General features: G+C 45.7%; 1 protein-coding gene across 5 annotated transcripts in view; it reads left to right on the top strand.

Annotated features, from left to right (window-relative positions):
• Positions 1–14,367, top strand: part of caskin2 (CASK interacting protein 2) — a 39,537-nt gene that overhangs the window by 19,889 nt on the left and 5,281 nt on the right. For 2 of the 5 annotated variants that reach the window (XM_028041661.1, XM_028041660.1), the window contains exons 4-14: positions 2,298–2,395; positions 2,470–2,615; positions 3,545–3,640; positions 5,479–5,609; positions 9,004–9,112; positions 9,531–9,639; positions 9,804–9,898; positions 10,948–11,065; positions 11,625–11,792; positions 12,029–12,103; positions 14,096–14,226. In XM_028041661.1, the coding sequence (XP_027897462.1) occupies positions 2,298–2,395; positions 2,470–2,615; positions 3,545–3,640; positions 5,479–5,609; positions 9,004–9,112; positions 9,531–9,639; positions 9,804–9,898; positions 10,948–11,065; positions 11,625–11,792; positions 12,029–12,103; positions 14,096–14,226 (1,276 nt within the window). The remainder of the gene's footprint in view (positions 1–2,297; positions 2,396–2,469; positions 2,616–3,544; positions 3,641–5,478; positions 5,610–9,003; positions 9,113–9,530; positions 9,640–9,803; positions 9,899–10,947; positions 11,066–11,624; positions 11,793–12,028; positions 12,104–14,095; positions 14,227–14,367) is intronic. The other 3 variants (XM_028041662.1, XM_028041663.1, XM_028041665.1) reach the window with 3 other exon arrangements.

Here is a 14,367-nt window from a genome sequence, read left to right as displayed (position 1 = left end):
TCAGTGAGCGCTCTTATAGTGTCCGTAAATGGGAGTGGACTGTTACTGTATGAGTCGGCTATAAGTAGCGCCTCTTCACATTTGAGATGATCTGTCAGTATTTGAAACTTAAAATGCTCTGGAGCGTCATATGGGAGTAAGTTGTCGAGGGCTAGTTTCAATCTGGCAAACTCACGAGGGTCCTCGGACTTGAAGTAAGGGATAGTCGGTTTGGGACCATGGTAATACTCTAGCGCTGAGGATTTACCAAAGGAAGGATCTGGATGGGGGGAATGTTGATGGTCAGATGAGTATCTGCCTCCCCGACTTCTCTCTCTGTCACATTCATAGAGTGTTGCATGGTAATCATCATGGTGATCCCTGTAATCAGAAGATTGTCTCCTCTCTACTCCATAGTAGCGGCTATCATGGCGAGCGCTTGGACTACTTGGTCGGTTGGGCCTCATTGGGCCATATTCGTCACCGTGGTCTGGGTGACTTGACTTGAATGGAGAGACACCATAATAGTGGTGAGATCTGTCATCATGGTGATAGGGCTCATTATAGCGGTCGTAATCGTCCTCATAGTTGGGACAATACTTGACAAGCTTTACGGTGTGATTTACACTCTCTTTGATGTGACGACTCTGGTTCCATACAATCATCAGTATTGAAATCCATAGGCTTGGCTTGGGAGAAGGGAGATGAGCTTCGAGATGTTACAGGAGAAATGTCATCTTTGCTGAGTAATCCCACTTCCTGCAGACAGCGATCCAGGTCCTCAATGGGGTCACGTCGGTGGCTTTGTGGAGTTGGAGGAACATCATTAATCACCGAGGGGGCACTTACTGCCTGACGTGGGCCTGTGTGGCCACTATATGGCGTCGGCTTACTAGTAGGTGCTGGTGTAGTAGATGTGTCCTCTTCTCTACGCTTGGACTGTGACCGAGGTTTTGATGCCTGTCCAGGAGATTGTTGGATTATATCTGTAAGATGCTGGACCTCTCTGCGTAGTTGGTCGCTTTCCTCTCTCATGCTTTGAAGATATCTGAGCATTTCAGATGAAGATGGCTGCTCCTCCTCAGTAATGTGGTGCCTTGGTGTATAGCTGACCTCATAATTCTGGAGATATGATGGTATATGCCTCGATCTTTGTGGGCGGTTTACATCTCTCCAATGTCTCTCATGTGGCCTTGACATATTGACTGTAGTGGTTGCTTACTCCGGCTCGAAGGACCAAAATTGTAATGAAGACTGAAGCTGGTTCAGTTGTGGATAAACAATCACTCCAGGGTGTCGGGTTAGAACAGCTGATATATATGTTCAGGTGAGTTAGTGAATGAAGAGAATGTCCAAGTCCAGAATTGAGCTTTACTTGGTTTTAATTAGCTCTGGAGGTTCAGCTATACATATAAGGGCACAGGTGTGTGTGTGGCGTGTGTGTGTGGTTTCCTATAAAGATAAACAAATAACAAATGAATAAATGTGTTAATGTCTGACTATGAGAATGTAAATAATAATTATACATACATAGTAATAATAAACCCTGCAAATAATAGTGTCACACGGTAAACATACAAGAGAAATAACGCATTTCAATTGCACATGGTCACAATTAACAGCTGCAACTAATTAACCGAGCTTAATAGCTTGATGCTAAACGGCTAACTTTAGCTCTCAACAATACAAGTAAAATACAGCAAACGACTATAATACTCAACGGGACAAAGCACAACTACAGCTCTTAGACATTTACGAAACCGAACTAAATCAGCAACAGTATTACTTACATTCAATGGACGCACACAATAGAAAGAAGTTATGAACGAAGTCAGCCTTGAGAACCGCAACACTCTACTCAAAACAAGCTGTAACAAATATGAACATGAAGCCACCCAGTGGCTGAAATAAAATACTGCACCTAAAATACTTTGATGAAGAAAACCTAAACTAGAGGGCTGAAAACAAATAATTAACAGTCTTTTGTACAGTAACTTTCAATTTTAGAAAAATAAAAACAAAATATTTTTAATCAGAAATCTCATGACCCCTCCGCAGTTTCTCCCGACCCTCTAGGCGTTGCCACCCCCGTGTTGAAGACCTCTGTTTTAAGTAAAACTTTTGCTTGTTGTTGAACGGTATAAAAACTGTTTTTAAATTAGATAAAATTAAATAAAAATGATATTTTTGTGGTAAAAAGTTTAAATGATTTTAGCTTTAAGCAAAACTTTTATCTTCGTGTTTCATTATGAGCAACATTTATGGCTGAGAAAATGTCCGCTTCTCCCAGCGTTTAATGAATGACCTTTGACCTGCAGCTTCTCGGCACTGCACCATGCTGCCCTCACCGGAACCACGGAGCTGCTGGCGGCGCTGCTGGAGGCTCAGGCCGCCGTCGACATTAAAGACTCCAACGGTGAGCTTCCGCCGGGCCCGTTCCGGTGGTTCTGGTTCTGTTCTGACCGCATGCTGTGGTTGCTATGGTTGCAGGAATGCGACCACTGCATTACGCCGCCTGGCAGGGGAAGGCCCAGTCCGTCCTGACGCTGCTCCGGTCCGGAGCTTCGGTCAACGGCGCCTCCATGGACGGACACATCCCGCTGCACCTGGCGGCCCAATACGGGCACTACGAGGTGGTGAGTCCACAGAACCAGAACCAGAACCACGCGTGTAGTGACTATTTGTCCAAAACTCAAATTCAAAAATCAAAAAACTTGAGATCAAAACAAAAGGTGAATCCAACTCAAATAGTCACTGATGCTCCGTGGATTCTGGCTCACGCTGTCCTGAAGGTCAGAAAGGTCAAAATGGAGATCAGGCAAACAAGTTAGGAGAGTCTCTGGTTCCTGCAGCTTTTCTCTGACTGGACAGACTGACTGACTGGTAAAAAAACCACCTGACCACTGATCTACTGTGAACAGCGACGTCCCAAACTGAAATGAATGAACTAATTAAGTGAATTATTAACCACAGAACTTATTTTAAATAACAAATTAAACAAAGATTCTAATTGTAAATTAATCAAAAAGTAAACAAAAATAAAAATGAACTAAATAATCTGAATTCTAAGATTTAACTGAAATGGAGAAACGCATGTTCTCTAAAGACCCGGGTGATTAGTTGGGTTCTGGTTCTGTTCAGACCCGGCTCTGGATTTGAGGTTCTGCTGTGCTGTTTTAATATTGTGATGGTTTCCATGACAACGCCTGCTGAGGTCTCTTCATCCCATAATGACAGATGAGTTTCCTCTCTGCAGGGTTCTGGATCTGACCCGGTTCTGGTCCACTGCAGGAACAAGTTTGAATATGGATTAATAATCCCAGAAATTTTGGTGATTCTGGCCGAATTACAAGGAACAGAGGTTCTGGTTCTGGTTCTGTTGGGCCGGTTTGATCCGCTCCTGAAGATCCTGACAGGAAGCGACTCAGCAGGACTAACTGATTCTGTCACAGAGAGCCAGAACCGGGTCAGAACCACAAGATCCAGCAGCAGCTTCCTAGAACCAGGAGAACCTCTAGTATCGGGTCACTGGCAGAACCTGATCTGGTTCTGTTTGTGCTTTCAGTCGGAGATGCTGCTGCAGCACCAGTCCAACCCGTGTCTGCTCAACCGGGCCAAGAAGACTCCTCTGGACCTGGCCTGTGAGTTCGGACGGGCCAAGGTGAGTGAGCGGTTCTGAGAGAGGTCGGGTTCTGGGAGGTCCGACTGAAATGAGCTCCTGTTTCTAAACCTGCTGGTTTGGTTCTGCAGGATTCGTGGGTTTAGGAAAGTTCTGGAATATTAAAATCTTTTCTGGATTCCTGAACTTTCCCGTCTCACTTCCTGCCTCAGCGCCGCGAGTTTGGACCCGTTTGTTCAGGATCAATCAATCAATCAATCAATCAATCAAATGTTATTTGTATAGCCCATTTCAGCAGCAAGACATTTCAAAGTGCTTTACATCATTACAAACACAGAAACACAAAGCAATATAGAATCAATAATCAAAACACAGCATTAAGTCAAGTTCCATCAATAAATTTGTAATTGATTACATTTCAAATACAATCCTAAACAGGTGGGTTTTTAGTTGAGATTTAAAAGAAGTCAGTGTTTCAGCTGTTTTACAGTTTTCTGGAAGTTTGTTCCAAATTTGTGGTGCATAGATGCTGAAAGCTGCTTCTCCTCGTTTGGTTCTGGTTCTGGGGATGCAGAGCAGAACCAGAACCAGAACCTGAGAGGTCTGGAAGGTTGATACAACAACAGCAGATCTTTAATGTATTGTGGTGCTAAGCCGTTCAGTGATTTATAAACTAACAACAGTATTTTAAAGTCTATTCTTTGAGCTACAGGGAGCCAGTGGAGGGACTTTAAAACTGGTGTTATGTGCTCTATCTTCCTGGTTCTAGTCAGAACGCCAGCAGCAGCATCTGGATCAGCTGCAGCTGTTTGATTGATTTGTTGGACAGACCTGTGAAGACGCCGTTGCAATAATCAATACAACTGAAGATGAAGGCATGGATGAGTTTCTATAGATCTGGCTGAGACATTAGTCCTTTAATCCTGGAAATGTTCTTCAGGTGATAGAAGGCCGACTTTGTAACTGTCTTTATGTGGCTCTGGAGGTTCAGGTCAGAGTCCATCACTACTCCCAGGTTTCGGGCCTGATCGCTGGTTTTTAGTTGTAATAACTGAAGCTGTGCGTTGACTCTAGATCTATAACTCTAGATCTGTAACTCTAGATCTGTAACTCTAGATCTATAACTCTAGATCTATAACTCTAGATCTATAACTCTAGATCGTTCCTCTTTAGGTCCAAAAATAATAACTTCAGTTTTGTTTCTGTTCAGCTGGAGAAAGTTTTGGCACATCCACACATTTATCTGTTCTAAGCATCTGTTCAGTGATTGGATGGGGTCAAAGGTCACCTGGTGACATCGTAATGTAGAGCTGTGTGTCATCTGCATAGTTATGGTAGCTAATATTATTTCCTGTTATAACCTGAGCTAGTGGGAGCATATAAATATTGAATAAAAGGGGTCCTAGGATGGAACCTTGGGGTACCCCACATGTGACCTTTGACCTCTTTGATGAAAAGTTTCCAATTGAAACAAAGAAATCCCTGTTCTTTATGTAGGATTCAAACCAGTTTAGCACTGGACCGGAGACTCCGACCCAACTCTCCAGTCGATTCAGTAATATGTCATGGTTAACACTGAGGTCCAACAGAACCAGCACTGTGGTTCTGCCACAGTCCGTATTTATATGGATGTCATTGAACACTTTGACTAGGCCAGTCTCTGTGCTGTGGTGAGCATGAAAACCTGACTGGAAGGAGTCAAAGTGGTTGGTTATAGTTAGGAAGCTAGTTAATTGTTTACACAGCTTTTTCAATAACTTTGCTGATGAATGGGAGGTCAGAGGTCAGAGGTCGGTCCAACATTTCCTCATAAACATGATGCCGTTTTATTCCTGAGAGGTTGGACTGAATCAGAGGATGTGTCCATCTGTCCCCTCCAGGTGGTGCAGCTGCTCCTGAGCAGCAACATGGTGGCGGCGCTGTTGGAGGATGAGAGGAAGGAGCCGACAGACTCCGCCTACACCACGCCGCTACACCTGGCAGCTCGCAACGGACACAAAGACGTCATACGGTGAGGAAACCGGGTCAGAACCAGAGTCCAGTCTGGGGTCCAAACAGCAGAAACCAAATAAATACCAGCAGCAGGCATGAAGTGAAAATGTAGAAAAAAATGAAGAAACCGAGAGTCCCGACTGGGAACCGGACTCGGTCCAGAAGGACTGCAGGATTCAGTGCGGCAGAAACGCACTGAACAACATTCAGTGCGTTTCTGCCGCACTGAATGATTCCTCCAGACCGAGTCCGGTTCTGATGTCCTCAGTCTGATGGACTTGTAGATGCAGAACCTCCTTCTGGATCAGAAACGACTCTGGTTTAAAACTTTTATCAGCGTTCAAATGGAAACCAGACACATCATCACTATTATGGAGTCACAGCAGGAGCTGCAACGTTTTGGGTTTTTCTCCTGAAAGAATTAGGCTTCGTGTTTCAGGGATATTCATTGTCACAGTTTAAATAAAACATCTAGCTGCAGCTAATTGGTGACCCAAATATTACCAAGCCAAATGTTTAACTAAATATTTCGTTAGCTAGCTAAATATTGAGCTAAATATTTAGTTTGTAAACTGTGAGGCTTCTGAATGAAAGACCAACCAGGTGAAAATATTCCACTGGAATCGGCTGTAACGTTGGAAACAACATCCCATAATATGGATGTGAACTGGATCAGCTGGTTGGAGGAAGATGATGCTGCGGGATGAAGGCTGAGGGCCACAGACTGGACAGGTGGAAACTGTCACCTGTTTCAGGTGCAGAGGACCTCGGTCTGGCAGGGCTGATCAGAAACCACACAAACTGCTGGTTGCTATGGCAATGGTTGCTTTGAGTTGCTGTGTCAGCAGGAAGTCAGTCTGTCTGCAGCCTGCAGGACTTCCTGGATCCACACCGAAGATGTGCAGCTTCTGAGGCTGGACTGGGCTGGGCTCACTGGGTTTGTTCGGGCTTTCTGGCCTGATCTCCCTGCTGCCATGTGAATCCCACTGCAGCGGTTCTGTGACCCAGTTCCAGCTCCCCTTCCTGGCTGCCAGCCGGAGCTCTGGCTATGAGGATGTGAAGATAACTGACAGCAGCGCTGAAGAACAAGAACAACAGTTTAATGTGACTGAAGCCACTTCAGAATCGACAACTGCAGTCGGGATGCAGTCAGAATGCAGCCCTGCTACAGGCTAGCTGCTCCACTCTGAGGTTTAATGTCTGTAGATCAGTGGTTCTTAACCTGGGTTCGGTCGAACCCCAGGGGTTCGATGAGTCGGTCTCAGGGGTTCGGCGGAGCCTCTGCCGCGGAGGTAAACACACACTTGTGTAAAGTCGTGATGACGCGCCCCGCTTGGCCATCACTGGCTGCAGAGGATCATGTTGCATTGCTCGGCCAATCAGGGCTGCGGGGCATTTAGTGCGCGCAGTATCAGCGGCTGTCGTAGTTGTACGTCGCGTGGTTTCTTTCTTAATATTTTAATTCATACTAAATATGTCGAGCAAAAAAAGAAGAAAATGAACAGACTTTGCTCTGAAGATGCACTTGCCAAGGTGAAGCCACGCCTCTCTGAAGCCACGCCTCTCTGAACTGGTCTCCCAAAAACAGCAGCAGGAGTCTCACTGATTTGCAGGTATGTCATTTGTGCAAAACTTTATTCTGGCCCCAAAAACGTATTTTGTGGATTCAAAACGACAAAAAACAAATTCAATTTAAAAAAATTAAGAAATTTTTTTTATTCTGTGAAAAAAATCCAAATTTATTTTTAATTGTCGAAATGGATCTTGTTTTACACTCAAAGCTACAAGAAAATTGGTAGCAGCGACATTCCTGCCACTTTTGGATTATGGAGATGTTTTATATATGAATGCTTCGACCAAATGTCTTCAATCATTAAATACTGTGTATCATTGCTCTTTAAGGTTTATAACCGGTAGTAGACGTCTGACACATCATTGTGATTTGTACGCAAAAGCTGATTGGCTCCTTTAAGTGAACGGAGAAACAATCATTTAATGATCCTGATGTATAAATCTTTACTCGGTCCAACCCCAGCATATTTATCCACTCTCCTACATAGAACTGTCGGTTCTCTTCGCTCCAGTAACATTATTGTTCTGCATGTTCCACGTTTCGAACTGAAACAGTGAAACAGGCATTCAGTGTTTTACCCCACAGCCTGGAATCAGCTGCAGTCTGAACTTAAGATGTCGGAAATGATTTGACTGGACTTATTTCGATCAGTTCTTAAAGATGGGCAATAACATTCTATGAAACAGTGTCATTGTTTTTAAATTGTTTTTATTGTTTTATACTGGTGCATATGTATTAATTGGTTTTATCTTGTAACCAGGTTGCTATGTATTGCAAATTTTTTGCTGAGGTCCCTCTTGAAAATGAAATCTAGATCTCAACAGGGTTTACCTGATTAAATAAAGGAATATATCTGCCTGAAATTAGTAGAATAATAAAAAAATATTTTTGGGGGCTGAAATTGTTTTATGGGGCCGAAATATTTTTGGGGGGCCAGAATAAAGTAACACTGTAACTTGCTGTGAGTTCATGGTTTTGTTCTTTGAGCAAAGTGACGTTCATGTACGGCTCATTTTGTGCACCAGCAAAAAAAACATACATACAACCTATGTCTTGAGTTTGGAAAAAGTTTTTATTTTATTTATCACTAAAGAAGGGTTCGGTGAATGCGCATATGAAACTGATGGGTTCGGTACCTCATAAAAGTTAAGAACCACTGCTGTAGATGCTGTTTTGACAAAAATAAATGTTTAAAAGCACAAACTAATGAAGGACCTTCAGGAGGTCTGCACTTCCTTCGCTCTAGATGATTTTAATGCTTCCCGTGACCTCTGACCTCCTCAGACGGAGCTGCAGCCCTCGCTGAGTTCCTATTGGCCGACAGCTTCAGTTCAAATTCATTAAATCTTTATTCATCCCAAAGAGAAATGAAATAGCTTCAGTTGATCTCCAGTAGCAGTCAGTGTTACAGTGACTCTGAAAAGGCCTCTGACTGAAGACTGCTGCTGTGTGACGGTCTCATGCCAACCGCTGATCATTCAGGCAGCAACATGTTGTCATGACATCTTCCGCTGCTGATCCGGCTCCTTTGCTTTTGCTGCTCCTCTTTAATCTCCATCTGGGTGGAGTCGTTAGTTCGGGATAATGAGGGATCCAACTCTTCTGGGAATCAGGGTCAAAGTTCAGGTCTTATCTCAATCTTGGTCGTAAAAACCAAGCCCCTTGTCGTCATGGTTTTGCACCATAACAACGGTCTTAAAGGTTAGCGCTGAGTTAGCCTGAAGGTCTGCAGGCTTAGCAGGTTCATCGGTTCTCACACTCGTTTTAGCTGCAGAAGCTAGTATAGGAAACTCACACCGTGACCTCTGAACTGTTAACAAGCAGCTCTGTGTTTGCTCAGGCTGCTGCTGAAGGCCGGCATCGACATCAACAAGACCAGCAAGTCTGGAACGGCGCTGCATGAAGGTGCGCTGTACGGCAAGACGGAGGCGGTGCGATTGCTGCTGGACGTGAGTTACTACTGTAGGCGTCTCTGTCGCACTGAATGATTCCTTCCTTATCAGTCAGATCAATCAGTTCAACCAGATCAATCGGTTGCAGTTTTCTGGAAGTTTGTTCCAGAACAGATCTTTTGTGTTTCTGGAAATGTTGTTCAGCTGAAGAACATTTCCAGAAGGCCGACTTTGGGACCGTCTTTATGTGATTCTTCTACATATCTGGATCTGTATCTCTAGATTTATAACTCTAGATGTGTAACTCTAGATCTATAACTCTACATCTTTAGCTGTAGACCTATAACTCTAGATATAACTGTAGACCTATAACTGGAGACCTGTTCCTCTTCATGATAAGCTGGTTTAGTTGTGGGGAACGGTTTTGGCGCCGCCTGGTGATCAGCTCTCAGCGGCCATGTTTCTCTCTGTCCAGGCCGGCATGGACGTGAACATCAGAAACACCTACAACCAGACGGCGCTGGACATCGTCAACCAGTTCACCACGTCCCACGCCAGCAAGGACATCAAGCAGCTGCTGAGAGGTCAGAGGTCACACATCACCTGACAGGAGCCCTGCAGGGAGCCTCAGAGTTTCGCACTCAGTCACCATGACTGTCCTAACCACACATCTTTACAAACCTGAACAAGATTTGTACAGCCTCCACGTGCACGATCCGGTTCTGATCCGGTTCTGTTTCCTCAATAGATGCGACGGGGATCCTACAGGTCAGAGCCCTGAAGGACCACTGGAACCTCCATGACCCAACCGCCCTCAACATCCGGGCCGGAGACGTGATCACGGTGAGAAGCTGTGGTACCAACACTGTTTCCAGAGCTGTGGTACCAGAACCACGTCTCTGGTTCTGATTTGAAGGACTCAGCTGAAGAAGACGGTGGTTACAAACCCAGTCAGTAAATCAGGAGAGCAGACTTTCTGAAAGCCTGGAATCCATTACAAATAATCATCACGTCTTTATTTCACGTTTGTATTATTTTAAACATGTTGAATAGCAAAGTTCACGGCCTAATAATTCCACCATGAACAACTTTTTAGTAAAAATCCAGAACTTTTAAAATATTTAACAGATTTTTGTTCACTATATGTTCATTTCTGAGTGAAACTCACAATTTTCTATGATGTTTCATTCAACAGAGAGCTAAAAGGAAACATACCAAAAAACACCTGCAGTTAGCTGCTAAGCTAACGGGGCTACTAGCATGCTAGCGCAAAGATGCTAACAGAGTAGAACAGTTATTTCCTTCTTTAAGCAGAGTTTACCTGAAGCTGGTTAATGGAATAACAAATATTGCATGATAAAGGTTAATGGTGATCATATCTATGTGCTTGGTGAACATTAACAACCTAGAAGTAAACAAAATCTAGAATCTTTACCGTTTGTGATCTTCTACACGTTTCTGTGGGGACTGGCAGGGGAAGCACCGCCACCCTGTGGTGGAACTCGGAACAACATCTCAGTCCAACATTTTAATTCCATTTAATTCAGGTAAATTATCAATAAATCTTTATTGATAATGTCTAATCAGAAACCTGACAATCCCTGACTCCTCTGGTCTAGAAAAAGAATTTCTAGATTGTGTCCTGATCCAGGATTCGGACTCTGAGACGATCCATGAGGATCCACCAGCAGAACTAAACAGGTTCTGCAGCAGAAACCAGCTTGTTTGTAGCTGCATAGATGATTCATAAAGTGAGAAACTAAATTCTGGTTAAAACCAAACCAGACAGCCTGGTTACAGAACCCTGGTTCTGGTTCTGCTTGTCAGTCCAAATCTCCTGCTCTCACCCTGAAGGTGTTTTCATGCCAGCTGCTCGGTGTCGCCCCCTGCAGGTGTTGGAGCAGCACCTGGACGGGCGCTGGAAGGGCCACATCCACGATAGCCAGCGGGGAACGGACCGGGTCGGCTTCTTCCCTCCGTCCATCGTGGAGGTGATCAGCAGGCGGAACGGTTAGTGAGACGCCAAGATGGCAGCTCTGATGTAATTGATCACATGATCAATGCCAGCTCAGCATTTCCTCCTGGTCTATGTTCTGACTCGGTTCTCATTTATTCTGCCGTTAACTGGACTTGGCCTGTTTTATTCTGGTTTTACTTTCATTTAATTCTGTTTTTTTTTCTTGTTTTTTCTGGTTTTAACTGGAAATACTCCTGTTTGTTTCATCCAGGGTTTATTCTGGTTTAATCCTGCTGGTGTTTGGTGGTTCTGAAGTTCTTACTGATCAATCGGTTTTATTTTCCGGAACATTTTAACTCAGAGCCGTTTCAGTGTAGCTTCTGGTACCAGAACATCAGGAACCGGCGTGTTCTGACTGTGGCTGGGTTCTGGAAGCTTTCTGGGCCGGCCCGCCGGTGGGCTCTGGCTGTCGGGTCTGTTTGCCTCTGCAGGAACCAATCAGCTGCTTGCTCCATCTCATGCTCCTCCCCTTCCTGCTCCTCCATCCAGACTGACTCCTCCCTCTAACCAACCTTTCCTTCCTCCTCCTTCTGTTCCTTTCTCGCCCTGTAGGGGGCGCCCTGTCCCGGCACGCCTCTCTGCCCACCCAGCGCCAGCAGCACCAGTCTAGACCCCCCCTGTCCTCCAGCCTAAGCTCCGCCCCCCACACCGACGACTCATACAGTCTGTATGCCCCGCCCACCCACCTGGTTCTGCCCAACGGCCTGGCGACCTGCGCAGGTATAGCACACACTCAAGACACACACCGGGAACGGTTCTGGTTCTGGTTTCGCGCCCAGCGAGCGTCCCCAGTTGTCTTCAGTCGGACCGGTTCTGATCTCTGACCCAAACTTTGGACTTTAGTTCGTCTCGTTTCCGTTGTTTGGAGCCAAAGCTTCATTAAGGCCCAGAAGCTGCTGGCTGTGTGGTACCGCCTCAGGCCCAATTAGAACCCGGTCCGTCTCTGTGTTTGATAGGTTCGTCTTCGAGCCTCCAGTCTCAGTCTGGGTGTCCCTTTGAGGACGTCTGGGTTCTCAGGGACTCGTTCCACGGTAAGCCCCCCTGAACCAGAGCTTCTGCCCCGCTGAGCCCGGATCCCACGCACCGAGACGCCAGCGCCCGCCTCCTCAGCCAATCAGAGCAGAGCTGCCTCAGTCTGGAAAACCTCCTCTGTTATATTTCTGTCTGGAATGACTCCAACATTTTATCTGTGATCGTCTGCTTCCAGGTCTAGGTGCAATCTGGAGGTGTGTGTGCCCCAGTTTGCAGCTGGTCAGTCAGCAGTGACTGATCCCTGAGTGTTTCCTGGCATTTATTTGGTACAGGAGCCCCTTTACCCAGACTACAGGAATAATGTGATATTAGCACCGCTGGCCCAGGTTGTGATAGCGTTGACCCTAACCTATGACCTTTCGAGGGAAAATTGCACAAAGGCTATCCAACCTCCAGAAGCACCAATGTTCTGGTTTCTGGACATCAGTTCTGGCCTCATCTACTGTGAAGAGCAACTTCTTAATTTTAAACTTCTCCAAAGCTTGTTGGATGTTTCACCATTCCGTAGAAACCCAGACATTTAAAGACGGTTTGACTCTGGTTCTTCTATAGTTCCAGTGTTTGGACCAAATTAAGACTCTTTCACATTCAGCGGTGCTTTTGTTGCTAGAAGCTCCCAGTCTGCAGGCAGTTAATGATCTGGCTAATGATAGGCCAGCACCACTAACTGAGAAGGAGACTGCTCACTAGCATTAGCTTTGGAGAAGCTACTGACTAGCATGATTAGCTAGTGTTAGCGTTGGATAGGCTTGGAACTAGCATGCTTTGGCTGGTGAAGCACTGAATTGCCTACTTCCTCTGCTGTAGCATACATAGGGTTACATTACCATTGGATAGGCTAGCATTAGCCTAGGATATCCTAGCATTAGCATTGGACAGGCTAACAGCGAGCACCTGGCAAATCTGGCTAGTGATCCGATCAATAATAGGCCAGCACCAATAAAGTTAGAGTTGCTCAAGGCAGTGAAAAATTAGGTGGAATCGCCCTTTAGCTGTTTGACGAATCAGAAGCCAACTTCAGTTCCATGTAATGTAGCATGTTTATGCTAGGTGTCATGTTGGATTACAGGAAACTCAGGAAAAAGAACATGTCGATGCATCTCTTCTATGTTTGCTTTAAAGAAAACTATATGTGTGTTAACCCCCGTAATGCTCACTCTAGCCTAATCATGCTAGTCACTAGCATGTCCTAAGCTATCACTAGTAAGTAGCCTCCTTCTCCTTGGCCAGTGCCGGCCTATCAGCAGCCAGATTCAGAATGGATGCAGCTGCATCCAACAAGAAAGTAGCCACCGCTGGACTGTTGTCTTAACTTTGGCCCTAATGCTGCTCCATACTTCTACCACTCTGACTTTAAAAGATTTTTTCTCCAAACTGGAGCATATTTGGAGTAAATGCCTCCAGATTCAGCTCAGCTTATGCCTGTGTGTTAGCGCTGACTGCAGGCGTTCCTCAGGGTTCTGTTCTTGAACCTTCAGCTTCAGGTACAGCGCTTCCAGCACGATGAGGTAGAATTGGTACCTTCATGATTTAATGGATTTTCAGCATCATGAAGTTCGGTAACCATGGTAACTGGTCAACACTCAACCAATAAGAGGCCTCTGCCTGCTGGGTCCAGCAGACCGAACCAACCGTACTGGAAGCCACTGGTCAGGAGATGCGCTGGTCGTCTTGGTGTGTCTGGTCCAAAACTCACTGCTGCACGCTGAAATCAGAGCCTCATGCTAACAGCAATCCTCACGGCTGCCACAGGGGGCGACAGCAGGTCGTACTGCGATGTAACTGCACTACAGAAGCTGCTGCATGTCGATCTCAGAGGGTTTTAGTTGACGAACGAAGACGAGGAAGACCTGGAGACGCCTCCATCGAGACGCCTGGCTGCTTGCATTACTGCAGCCGCGCTGCCCTGCATCTGTAGACGGCTGCACCCCCGGCCTGACGCCGCCCCGAAGCCCCGCCCACCTTTATTGGGTCTGTTGTTGTGTTTGCAGCCGGGGACAGGAACAGCGTGGGCAGCACCGGCAGCGTGGGCAGCACCCGTAGCGCTGGCAGCGGCCAGAGCACCGAGAGCAACAGCGCTCCCAACGGGCAGCAGCACCCCACCGGTCACCATGACAACAAGGTACAATCAGACCGATCCAGAATGTCCGAACAGCCCGTTTCTCATAAATCATTTAAAAGATTAAATCCAATAAATAAATCAGTGGTTTTCATGTCTCTGTAATAACGTCATAAACATCAGATTCTCTGGTCTCCCGCTGAG

Source organism: Xiphophorus couchianus, chromosome 16 (assembly GCF_001444195.1).
Source record: "Xiphophorus couchianus chromosome 16, X_couchianus-1.0, whole genome shotgun sequence".
Lineage (NCBI taxonomy): Eukaryota > Metazoa > Chordata > Actinopteri > Cyprinodontiformes > Poeciliidae > Xiphophorus > Xiphophorus couchianus.
This window is presented reverse-complemented; position numbering and strand designations above follow the sequence as displayed.